The following is a 12,283-nucleotide window of genomic DNA, read 5'->3' on the forward strand; positions in this document are numbered from 1 at the left end:
AAATCTAGTTGAAATAATCTCTAAAAAGTATTTTTACTTTTGGTACTTCAAGTATTTGTTAAACCCAAAACGTTTGTACTTTTACTTAAGGACCATTTTAAATGCAGGACTTTTACTTTAATCAGAGTTTACTCTATACTGAAGTAAATGATCGGAGTACTTCTTCCATCCCGTTAAGGCCACTGGACTATAATTATTTGGGGCAAACTGTCCTTAACAGATCCCACCTTAAAGCCCAAGCGATGTTTAATCCTTTTCAGCATTTATTTCACTCTACATACTTAATTTTTGAAACCCCACAAAACTGGCCTTTGATTTCGCCTATTACTTCACAAAATACAGTTTGAACCATTTTTCCACATCATTAAATCTGATTTGTTCCAGTTTACTACCCCACTACACCACCACCCTCTTCAGACTTTCCAAATAAAACGGTGTGCGCAGCTGTGCGCCCTCGGTGCGTCACACTGCCCTGCTGCTGGGTAGACAGACAGACAGAAGCGACTAGGAGGAGGAAGAGAAGGAAAGATGTCCGGTATCATGCTGTTGTCGCTGGCTTTGACTTTGTGCTTGTTGGGGGCGAGCGGCGGCTCCGCGCGGAGCGGGGCCGTCATCTTACGGGACGCCTTGGAGCGCGGCCCGCTCAGCCTGAACGACATGTTCCGAGAGGTGGAGGAGTTGATGGAGGATACCCAGCACATACTGGAGGAAGCTGTAGACCAGGTCTGCGTCATATTTTTTTCATTCATAAAAAGCAGTGTTGTAGTCTGTAGCCTCCCAATAAGTGCCACAATGGAGCTATTTTTATTCTAAAAAAATGACGAACTTTGCGGACAATCTCAGGTTGATTTATCTTTATAGTCAGCCTTATTTTGACTACCATGATTACACACTGCACGTAGTTTCCATGTCTGCTTTCTGTCTAATCCAGGTCTGAATTTAGTCCTCATCATTACAGAAGTGGCTCAAACTGAATATCGTCCAGTTAGTTAAACAAGAGTCACTAACACTAAATAAAACTGTGTGTGTACAGCGAAGTTTACATTTAATACTAAATGTAAACTCTGCTTGAGGGTCTGTTGTTTTCTTTCCTGGAATTGGATTTTAACAGGTCTAATAAGGGGCTGGTGTTTCAGGTCAAGGTCTGGTTTTGATCATTTGTGAACTACTGGTAAGTTTTTGTTTTTTCAAGAAAGGGAAGCCTGACCATGAGCTGTATAGCAGGAATCTGTCCACAATTATAGCTACCTTGAGGATTCATACCTCCCCCCACTCAGAAATCTGATACATGAATGAACTGGAATGTTATGTGCTGTAGTTTACATTTTGTTTATGAAAGTATTCAACATATATCCCATTATTCCATTCAACAGATAACTACAGAGAGTGCTAAATCGTCTTTAACGCCGCTGGATCTGAATCCTAACTACCACCACGAGACTAAGAAGATGGTAAAGAATGGAGACAGAGCTGTTCAGGTCCTAGATAAGACAGACAAGGTAGGGGTTAAGGGGGCAACTATACATATGGTTCTGTTCAGGAAGTACATCTACACTGTAAAAAAGAAAATTTTCTGAAAACTAAAATTTTTAAGGCAGCAAAATCATGCAAAATTAACTTGGCCAATCTTACATTTAAGTTTTAGGATTATCCAACTGCGATAGATTAAAGTCAGCCACTTTAAATTCTTGATCCACAAAACAGTTGTTTTTCTTAATTTTTTCAAACATGACTCATCAGAATAGTCAGATTAGGGTTCTTCATTTCTCAACATAACCCTTCAAGACTTTATTGGCCTGATTAAGAATAGTGCAGAGAAGTGACTTGTCATTTCGTTGATTTAATTTAGATTTTTTTAAATCACCTTCTGAAGATAATCTGAATTAAAAATAAAGCAAATGATGTTTCTAACATCTTAATCTGTTGAGCGAACTAAACAATCCATTGGACAACAGCTATAACTTGTAGATTTTACAGAATACAGTAGTAGTAGAGTAATGGTAGTAAACTTTTTAAGATGATGTCATATAGAGGAGTTCTGGAGGAGCAGTTCAACCAACATGACAATCTAAATAGTATTAGCTAATGAGATGACATTCCCAGGAGGAGTTTTAAAAACTGAAATATTTTATTATAGGTAAGTTTGCTCAATGTTCTCACCACCTAGAACCTTGAACACAAGTGAAAATTACAGACATTGAAGACCCATATACAAGCAATAACGTCCTTCGTAAGCTGCACATTTTGAAATTTGAAGTTTTTGAAGTTTCTCTAGCTAAAGTATGCCGAAGTAGCTAGGCACCAAAAAGCGTAAGAAAGTCTATTTTTTCCTTTGCCCGTCCCAAGCCCGGTAGAAATTGGGGAGGGTTGCGTCAGGAAGGGCACCCGGCGTAAAAACACAGCCAAATCAACATGCGGAAGAATGATCCCATGTGGTGACCCTGAACTCACAGGATAAGCCGAAAGTCATAATAATAATAATAATAATAATAATAATAATAATAATAATAAAGATTAGGATATCATTACTGTGAATGCTGCAGCACTCACAGTAAGTAGGCCTTTGAAAACCCATCAATTTATTAAATGTCATTTTTCATTACATAGACTTACACTTTCTACATTTTTAAGTGGGTTTAAGAATTGGCGGTAGGTCCATTAAACAAACACATCATTCATCATAGGGCAATGGTTGTTTTCTCTTTCCCTTTAACATGAGTAACAAACAAAAACACTACTATAACTGCACTAATGATTGTACAATGTCTCACTCCTTTTTGCCATTTATAGGAAACAAATAACAAAACAGGAGAGACTCATCTTTCACAAATCCACATGGAGATCTCTGGTCAGTGGAACAGTGTGGATCATGTGAGTATTCTGCCTTCACAGTTCAGTCTATGAATAATTAATAATTATGGGACAATGGGACTAATGCATTCTGCCTCATGCATTTCCTGCTAATTTGGTTTCGCATCTTGATGCTGACATCATTAGAAAACCACAAAATATCAGATGGAAATGAAGTTCACATGAGAGATTTGACTGAGCGTAAGTCAGTGTACCATGTTGGGTCTGTATGTTTGTCCAGCTGATCGTCTGTTGACTCTGAATTTGGGAAACCTGTGTTGGTTTTCAGGCCGAAATGTGAAATCCAACTGCCCCAGTTTCAGATCGAATGTTTTTCTTAAAGAGGTGCTGACGCAAATTGTAAACCCTGAGTCCTTATCATGTTTTATCACATTCAAGTGAGCATCAGTCATATGCTATTTTTGTTCATTAAAAATCAGCTCATTTAACGTAGCTTTTCTACTGCACATTTCCCCTCCTGTTTTATATATCTTTGGGGTTTGTAATAAGAGACAGGGAGGTGGGGTTCTATCCATTGTCTGAAATCATTTCTTAAAGAATGAGATCATCCACCAAGTGGGGCTAACATATACTTTTCATAGTTTACCCTTTTCACAAGAAGGCCAGCTTTGAATCAAAGTCATTGGTGCCTGTTTTGCCAGTTTACTTTACAAAGGCGGTTTAGATCTTTTCTTTCCTGGCAGCTGTACAGAAAGTAGTTATGTTAATAGCCCTTGCTGCTGGAAGAAAAATGCCAGGAAGGGAGTAGAGTAACTTTGCTCTCGATAAGTGTGTGGAAACTGTAACTGTATAGAAATGTTCCACTGAATGTACAGTCACATTTGAATGAGACTTGTAGAAATCACTACAATTGATTGACTCAGCAGTAAACATTGTTTACTAAGTTCACCTTGTCTATACTTAAACTGGCACACATCTGGTTCATCTTGCATCCCATGTGCTTTTCCTTCTAAAAGTATTGGAACAGCAAGGTCAGTGGATTTGTTTTGGCATTTGTTTATTCTAAGAATAGAAGGGAATTCAATTAAAGCCTTTGCACAAACGTTGGGCATAGCCAGTACAACAATTTGAGTGTCTCAAATGAGAAAGGAACCACTGGAGAAACTTAGCAACATACACGCAACAGGTCAGTTAAGCAAAACAACATCAGCTGGTGTAGTACTGTAAAAGCAGTGAAGACCCCAGCTCTCACCCCCACACACCCCCCAAAATGAGAATTTTGATTGAAGATTTGTTTTCAGTTCACATCGTCTGGAGGACAATACAGCCAAGGAGCCTCCGTAGTATGAGCACCCAGATGACATCAGCTAAAGCATCACATAAACTGATGCCTAGGTTTCAAGATGAAAGAAGAGACATGTTTTAATATCCTGTAGTAAAAGCAGAGAGAAATTTATTACCATTCATAAACATTTACTACCCAAACTAGAACCATAGGATGTTTCTTCACGATCACCAAATAACATCCATTTTATTGTGGCGATTTAAAGATAAAAAGTCAATTTAAACAAAGCATTATTTGAATAAATGTAATTAAAACATGGTTTATATGATTTTGTATCTCAAATATCCTCATTACAAGCTACTGATTCTGTGTTTTTAAAATAAGGCTGGAATGTAGTTGCTGTTTGTGAACACAGAAGCATGAGGACACCTACATAAAAATGCTGTGGTGGGTTTTAAATGCTATTTTTACTGCAGACCACTAGAAAAAGTTTAAATTACTGTTAAATGTAAGGTCATACACCCCAAGACCTATCACATTTAATCTGTGCTTCCTCACTCAGTTTCTTAGTCTATTCAATGTTATGTCACTGTTTCAAACAGACCATTAACCTTATAAATGGTTCTGGCTGCGTTTGCTCTAAAACAAGTTACCTTCAATCCAAGCTGTTTCCATAGCAACACTATCCAATAAAATTGCAGTGAAGCACAAGCACCATGTGAACTTGCTCTTACTGCTCTGGCATCTGATCTTTAGAGCTGCTGTGTTTATGCTGATACATGCTGAGAGTCCAATTTGCATCTTACTTTTTTCCCATGTTCTCAATTTGTTTATTTCAAACTTTGTGCTCCCCCTCCTTACTCAATTCCATTAAGATGTATCAATGTAGCCTATAAATCTTATTTGTATGAGCTGCATATCTTATGCATCTTATACAGACAAAATGCAATTGTAATAACTGTATTAATTAATTTATTAATTTGTAATACATTTTCTTTCCTAAATTAACTTTGATCAAATGTTCTGTCAGGGCACCAGTCCCATTTTCTGTTTAATGGGAACAAGCGAACAGGGAAATCAATCCCAGGTTCACTCATTCAATATTCCCCAGGCCTCTTTGGAACAGCACAATCAATATCAAAATATAGCTGAGAACATTTAACTAAAGTTCTGGGCACTTCTCAATTCGCCCAGGACACCAGCTGCAGCCTGAGGCTTTACATTATCTGGCCGTCCATATATATGTCTTTCTTTTCCATTCTCATAAATGCAATATTTCAGGAATCTCCCTTGCGTGTAGTTCTTCAAAACTGGCCATGGATGAATTTTTTCAGTCAAAGTTTTATTATCTTTACGGAGCACAAGGTGTAAACAAAGTGTTTCCTCCTTATGAAACCCTGGTGAGGTCAGCATCTACTAACATGCTGGACTAAAGAAAGGCTTTTGTACATCATTACTCCTGGCACAACCTAAGAGCACCTGAAGAAATTATGACTTTTTTTCTCTTTTTCTGGAGAAATGTGACTCACCATGATTTTACATTTTTCTCATGTAAAAGTAGCTGGATGAAACCGAGCTAAACTTGGCCAACGAAAAGCAGCCAAAAGATCAGCCATTGGTTTAGTAGTGTTTAGTAGCTTTTATGACAAGTCTGAATAATTTGACAGTTTGCATAAAACAGCAGTATCAATGCAACATGCTACATTCTACAACAAGTTTTGTCAGTCGATTTTACAGCTGATTTAGGGCTTAACGTGGCCATGTGCAGTTTCACCAGAGATCACACAGCATTAGACATAGGTTATTATTGCTAAAGACTATGTGGTTGTTCTTTGCTTTTTTCCTGGAAAATATTTTTATGGAGATGTATAAGTTACTAGTGGGCCTATGAAACTAATACCAGCTGTAGTCGTCTGGCACTTATTACAATAATTGCAGGGTAACGTAGTCCTGATTTGTAGTTTGCAGTGTGTTTCTGTCACCCATTAATGTCTTGTGGAAATGTTGACAACACAAAGAAAGGTGAAGTATTAACAAAATGTTTAGGGTAGAACACAGAGAGTGCTAACAGGGATAGGGTGTATTCCAAAATGGGAGTGAGTGGAAAGGAAAATACTACTGGGAGCATGGAGGTGTTTATGAGAGGAACGGGAGAGAAAAGCCAAATCCCATTGGTCTTGACAATTAATGTGCATGTGTGTTCTTGAGTGTGGTGAGACCCTGTGAGTCATCCCGTTCAATGTTTCAGACAGAAAGTCAGCATGCATGCAGTTTAAGGACTGAGTTTTCTATCGTTGTAAGTTCCCAGCTTAATGACAAACAGATTCTGCAGCCAGGCTCTTGATCCTGTCTCTGACTTTGACACAGTCCAGTCAGCCTCAATAAAGCGTGTTGTTTCAGGAACTTGGCTCTGTTTCAATACTGATTTCGCAGAGGGAGCACACAAAGATTAAAAAGAAAAAAAAAACACCTAAATGGTGAGTTCACAGCAGCCCAATGCTGATTTTGGCTGACACTCTTCCCTCTGACCATTGGAAAAGAGTCAAACTCAAAATCTCAGATATCTGATTAGCATTCCAACATTTGAGAAAAAGCCAACTAAACAAGCAGGAAAAATCCAAGCTAAAAGCCTTCTATCACCCATGTTGTGATGGTGATCCTGCAGTAAACCAATCAAACAAACACGAATAAACATCATGCTTAAACATTTTCAGCTGAGCTATAGTGCTGTTCAATGGCAGATAAACTTTAATAGATTTAAACATTTGGATGAAGTCTCAAACACTGTGTCATACTGTGAGAGCTCACATCATAGAGGATGTAAAGATACTGACTCATTAATACCTGGGTTAGAAATTATAAGTGTGAGAACGAGAGGAGAAGTATTTATAATATTTACCTTGTCTGTAAAATTCAATTGATTTTGTCCATCAGGCCGTTTCCATGGAAATGGACTATGACTGGCAAACACCATCAAACATTAGGAACTAATTACAGTAGATAGGGGTGCAGTGGACTCCAACTGTTCCTGTGATACAGATAAATGTAAATCATTATTATATTTGGTTCGGTGCTCCTGGGTGGGGTTATATCTCACTGACATCAGCTTATGGTTTAGATTAATGTTTGACTCGCTTGTGATTCAGTATGTATTTTAATTCTGTGCACTAACTGTTGTACTCGCTCTACTCAGGAATGCATGGTGGATGAGGACTGTGGTGAACTGAAATACTGCCTCTATGAGATTGAGAACTCCAAGTGCCTCCCCTGCATACCAACAGACATGGTGGGTATTCAGTCAGTGTTGTATTTTGTGGTTGTTATTTTTAAATTTAATGCTGGACTGAGCTACATCTGACACTTTTTAAATTCAAACAATGGAACCAATACGAAAGGTGACAAAACTACCAAGACTTGCTCAGCATTTCTTCTTGTCTGGACTTTCACAAGGTGACCTAACATCACTCTAAATGAATAAATGAATAATGTTTCTTTCTGTAGGGAGGTCATATTTTACATTCATGGCCAAAAATATCGGCACCCGTCCAATTCTGTCAGGAAATGAACCCTTCTCTCGGAAAATTGTTGCAGTTACCTTAATATTTGGTAGCACCACCTTTGGAAAAAAATAACTGAAATCAATTGCCTCCTGTAACCATGAATGAGTTTCTAACACCTCTCTACTGGCATTTTGGTGCACTTTTTGAAGATTGTTTCCGGTCATTGTCCTGCTGGAAGACCCATGACCTCTGCTGGAGACGCATCTTTCTGACACTGGCCACTACATTGCTCCCCAAAATTTTGTGGTAATCATCAGATTTCATGATACCGTTCACACAGTCAAGGCATCCAATGCCAGAAGCAGCAAAGCAACCCCAAAACATCTTTGAACCTCCACCATGTTTGACTGTGGGGACTGTGTTCTTTTCTATGAAGGCCTCATTTCTTTTTCTGTAAACAGTGCCATGATGTTCTTTACCAAAAAGCTCTACTTTTTTGTTATCTGTCCACAGTAAGTTCTCAGAAAAGGATTGTGGTTTTGTCACATAAGTTTTGGCAAACTTCAGTCTTGCTTTTCATGCCTTTGTGTCAGCAGTGACGTCTTCCTAAGTCTCCTGCTCATTCAGATGGCGATGGATAGTGCGAGCTGACACTGTTGTACCCTGTCTCTGCAGATCAGCTTGAATTTGTTTGGAAGTTAATCGGGGTTCTTTATCAAGTTTGACTTTTCTTTTCTGTTTTCTTGTGTTGTTCCAGTTCAAACAAAAACAATAAGCATGTGAATAAGCATGTGAATGCCAAAACATTTGCAACTGGAAACATTTTCTGAGAGAAGGGCTGCAGTTTCTGACAGAATTGCAAGGATGCTGATATTTTTGGCCATGACTGTAGCTCCGTATATTTAAATTAACGGTAGGTTCTTTTTACAGTTAGCTATGATTATGTATTTGCCAGCTGACATATTCTATCATATTACAAATGTGTAAAACCAATTTGCGCATGTCATAAACTTACAGATTGTCAGATGCTTGTGCACAGATGGCCTGACACACGAGTCAAGTTATGCTAACTTGCAAAAAAATAAATAAATTCCAAATTCACTATTTCAATTGTTTGACCACATTCAGTGCATTGCAAGGCACGAGTTACTTCACACAGAAAGAAGCTGAAAAGTTTTAAAAAGTATTAGAAACTACTTTGTAAAAAATGAACAAATATACACATGTGATACATCATTTAAACATTTACCCATTAAAAACTGTTTAAAAAAGCGGTAAAATAAAAGTACCACATTATTCATCACAAGGTTTGAGGAATGACATTTTTGGTTTGGTGTCACACTGATTGGTCACACTGCTGCCTTATTGTACCAGTAGTTAGTACATAGATAGTCTCAGTTACTAAGTAGTTACACTGTGTATGCAGGTTGCAAAACATTAGTATAGCTGTATATAAAGCAGTAAAAGTTAAAGCCATGTGACATTGCGATATTCCACATAAAATATTAGTTTCATTAAAGTCCCATCAAGAGAGCACAAGCCATATATTTATATATTTGGAAGAAAGCCTGAGACGCCAAAAGTCCATATATAGATTTGTGGATCCCAGAGTCTCAAAATGCTCTAAAAAACTTGCAAGAGAGTGTTATATGAGCCACAGTCAATCTGTACACACAACTTCTAAATCTGGTATATGGTGTTTGTAATTTGCCGAACAGATGTTTATGTCTATGATGTGACGCATGAAAAACATTTTTACACTTAGGTAATCTGTACTGTATTTGTAAACAGCCAAATTCAAAACAATTAAAAACAAATGCATTCCTCCTACTTTATACAGTATATTATATATTTTACCATTTACAGAAAATCCTATAGGGGATCAATGAAAGCATGGATGATGTTAAAAAACACAACAGTGTTTACTTTACGTGCTTCTCTGAATGTGTGTCCCCACTCAGCCCTGCACTAAGGATGAGGAGTGTTGCTCAGATCAGATGTGCGTGTGGGGCCAGTGTACAGTCAATGCCACTATAGGAACAGAGGGAACTATCTGTCAGGGTCAGAGCGACTGCAGGCCAGACCTCTGCTGTGCCTTTCAACGAGGTGAGCTTGAACAGTGACATCTCCAGAGACTCACCTGAAAATAATGCCGACAAGACGTGCAGACTAACTTAAAGGGCGACTTTAAGTGAGACACAGGATTCCTATGATTTGTGTATAATATATGAGTAATATTAAACGGTGCCCTGCATTCCATACATTCAAATATCTCTGATTCTGAGAGAGGTCTTAAAGCAAGACTACAGCCTCTGGAGTATTAACAATTCCTCCAAATTATGTAATCAGGAGGTGTTTTTAGGCTAGAAGCAAAGAGATTTTAATACAGCTATAGCAGAAGGATGTTTTAGTATAATTTATAGGAAGCAAAGCAAAGATCATTGAGCACAGATCAGTTAATTGTTCTGCATACTGTATATCAAATCTTATTTGAAATCATTTTGACCCTATCACTTCTGTTGTATACATTGATCAGCCACAACATTATTACAACCTGGTGATTTTTTTTAAATCTGTTAAATATGTTTTGTTTTATACAAAACTAATAAATGCTGATCATCATTATGGCTCATAAACTGGTTAAAATCACTGTACAAGTTTTGCCATAATTATCATAATCAGTAGTGTTTAATTTTGTATGTGTTGTACGAGGTTATGTGTGTTTGATCATAGTTTTACTAACGTTAAACCTCAATGATCCTTGTAGGGAAATAGCCTTATTACAGTATTAAATAGCAGCCTAGCCTACCCTGTTATTTTGTCAACTAATCGAATTAGACATTGCTGTCAACACTGGCTGATACTAGATTAAAATAAAATCTGATTTCTTATAAATTCATTAAAAATTTGCTACCTCATTACTAATTAATGTAATCTTGTTAGTAAATCAGCTTGTAGCCTGGTCGATTATTAAATACGACTGCATGAGGACATCTGTGGAATAATGAATGTCTGGGAAACTGGACCTGTATTGGCCACTAGTATGGCCAATAGTGGGCAAAAATAAACAACAGCTTTGGACTTCCTTTACCTTACTTTCCTGTCTTCTGCATCCTCCAGAGCTATTATTTCCAGTGTGTAACCCCAAACCAGGGAAGGGGGAACCCTGTCTGAGCCACCCTAACCTATTGATGGACATGCTTGCCTGGGACCAGGAGGGTCCCGGCGACCACTGCCCCTGTGCTGACGATCTCCAGTGCCAACCCCATGGGTGAGAAAGAACATAGTATAGCATTCATAGTTATAAAAAGTAGTGTAGTGGTTATTTAAAAGTCTTTATGTCTTTATGTTGTAAATGTTTTGTTGTCCTAAATCTTTCTTTTTTCCCTCTTATAGACGTGGATCTGTTTGTGGAGAGTAGGACTGGAAATAGAAGATATCTGAGGAAGTTGTGTTAAAATTCATATCTGTCCAGGAGCTATACTAACATCCATTCTGATCATTCACCAAAGAACGGTCACAATTTGCATTTGTTCACGGCAGATGTTGCACTGTATTATTTATGCCTTAGTACCAATGTGCATTATATGTCATTAAGAAAATAAAAGACTTGTTTTGAGTTTTGACTGAAAACCAAAAAAAAGCCGAACTGCTGTATTTATTCTCTGAGTGGATGAAAGGAACTACAGCAAAACACAGCACTCACCACTGGAGGGCAAACATTTGCTTGTATTCTGTGTGTGTGAGAAAGTGTAACCTGATAACACACACACACACACACACAAACACACACACACACAAACACACAGAAATGTAAATTTAGGGAAGCATGAAGAAACTACTTAGCGTGAGGTGTAGCACAGATCTCTCTTTCACACACACACACACACACACACAGGCTCACACACTTACAAACTGTACAGCTGTAGCAAACAAAGAGGTCCTTGATTCATATATTACGAGGGATTTGGATTAATTTTCTCTGTTTTTGCACAGAAGCACATTTATGGCCTCTATCTACACCATGATGCTAAATAATTTCTCCTTCTAATTTAAGTCTCTTTAATCCTTTCCAGAAACAAGATGTGAATTGCATTTGAACCTCTGAGCTGATCATACAAAAAATCTCAAACTTTCCAGTGTGAAAAAACCAAAGATCTTGCACTTCTGTCAAGACTGTTCACACCCACTTCTGGGACATGGAAACCTGTAAAATAAATATGTAAATTGGGACAGTTGGTTGCCAGAAAAAAATGCTTTCTGCTGCACACTATGGAGTCTTTCAAGTTATCCTGAATTCTATAGATTCTGCTTATAGTTATATGTTTAACAGTGGCCCCCAAAAAACCTTCTGTCATGTAAAAGTGTTAAGAACCACCATTGTCAAATTGCCACCTATAGTGTGGGGAGCACGTATACTTTGTAAGTGTCCGTCTGCCTCCTTTATACAAAAATATTTTTCTGCTTATAGCTGTAAAAAAGCTCCTCCACATTACATCATCTGCAGTTCAGATAATGAGTTCTGCAGGAGCAGGTTGACCAAGACTATGTCTGTTTTATGAGCAACAAGATGATATTTCATAATTTTCATCTAGAAGTAGACAGATATTTTATTATTGGGAAGGTAGATGGAAGTTTAATGTAATTCACATACATGTCCGCTTAAAACTAGAGGAAGAAAGGAAGT

General features: G+C 37.8%; 1 protein-coding gene across 1 annotated transcript; it reads left to right on the plus strand.

Moving 5' to 3' along the window:
- The first annotated feature begins 442 nt into the window (after positions 1 to 442).
- Positions 443 to 11,230, plus strand: dkk3b (dickkopf WNT signaling pathway inhibitor 3b). The gene is made up of 7 exons (XM_067502666.1): positions 443 to 723; positions 1,374 to 1,499; positions 2,791 to 2,871; positions 7,290 to 7,382; positions 9,558 to 9,702; positions 10,717 to 10,867; positions 10,993 to 11,230. The coding sequence occupies exons 1-7, from the start codon at positions 529 to 531 to the stop codon at positions 11,015 to 11,017; spliced, it is 816 nt and encodes a 271-aa protein (XP_067358767.1). The 5' UTR covers positions 443 to 528; the 3' UTR covers positions 11,018 to 11,230.
- The last annotated feature ends 1,053 nt before the right edge of the window (positions 11,231 to 12,283 follow it).

This window comes from Channa argus, chromosome 4 (genome assembly GCF_033026475.1).
Source record: "Channa argus isolate prfri chromosome 4, Channa argus male v1.0, whole genome shotgun sequence".
In the NCBI taxonomy this organism is placed as follows: domain Eukaryota; kingdom Metazoa; phylum Chordata; class Actinopteri; order Anabantiformes; family Channidae; genus Channa; species Channa argus.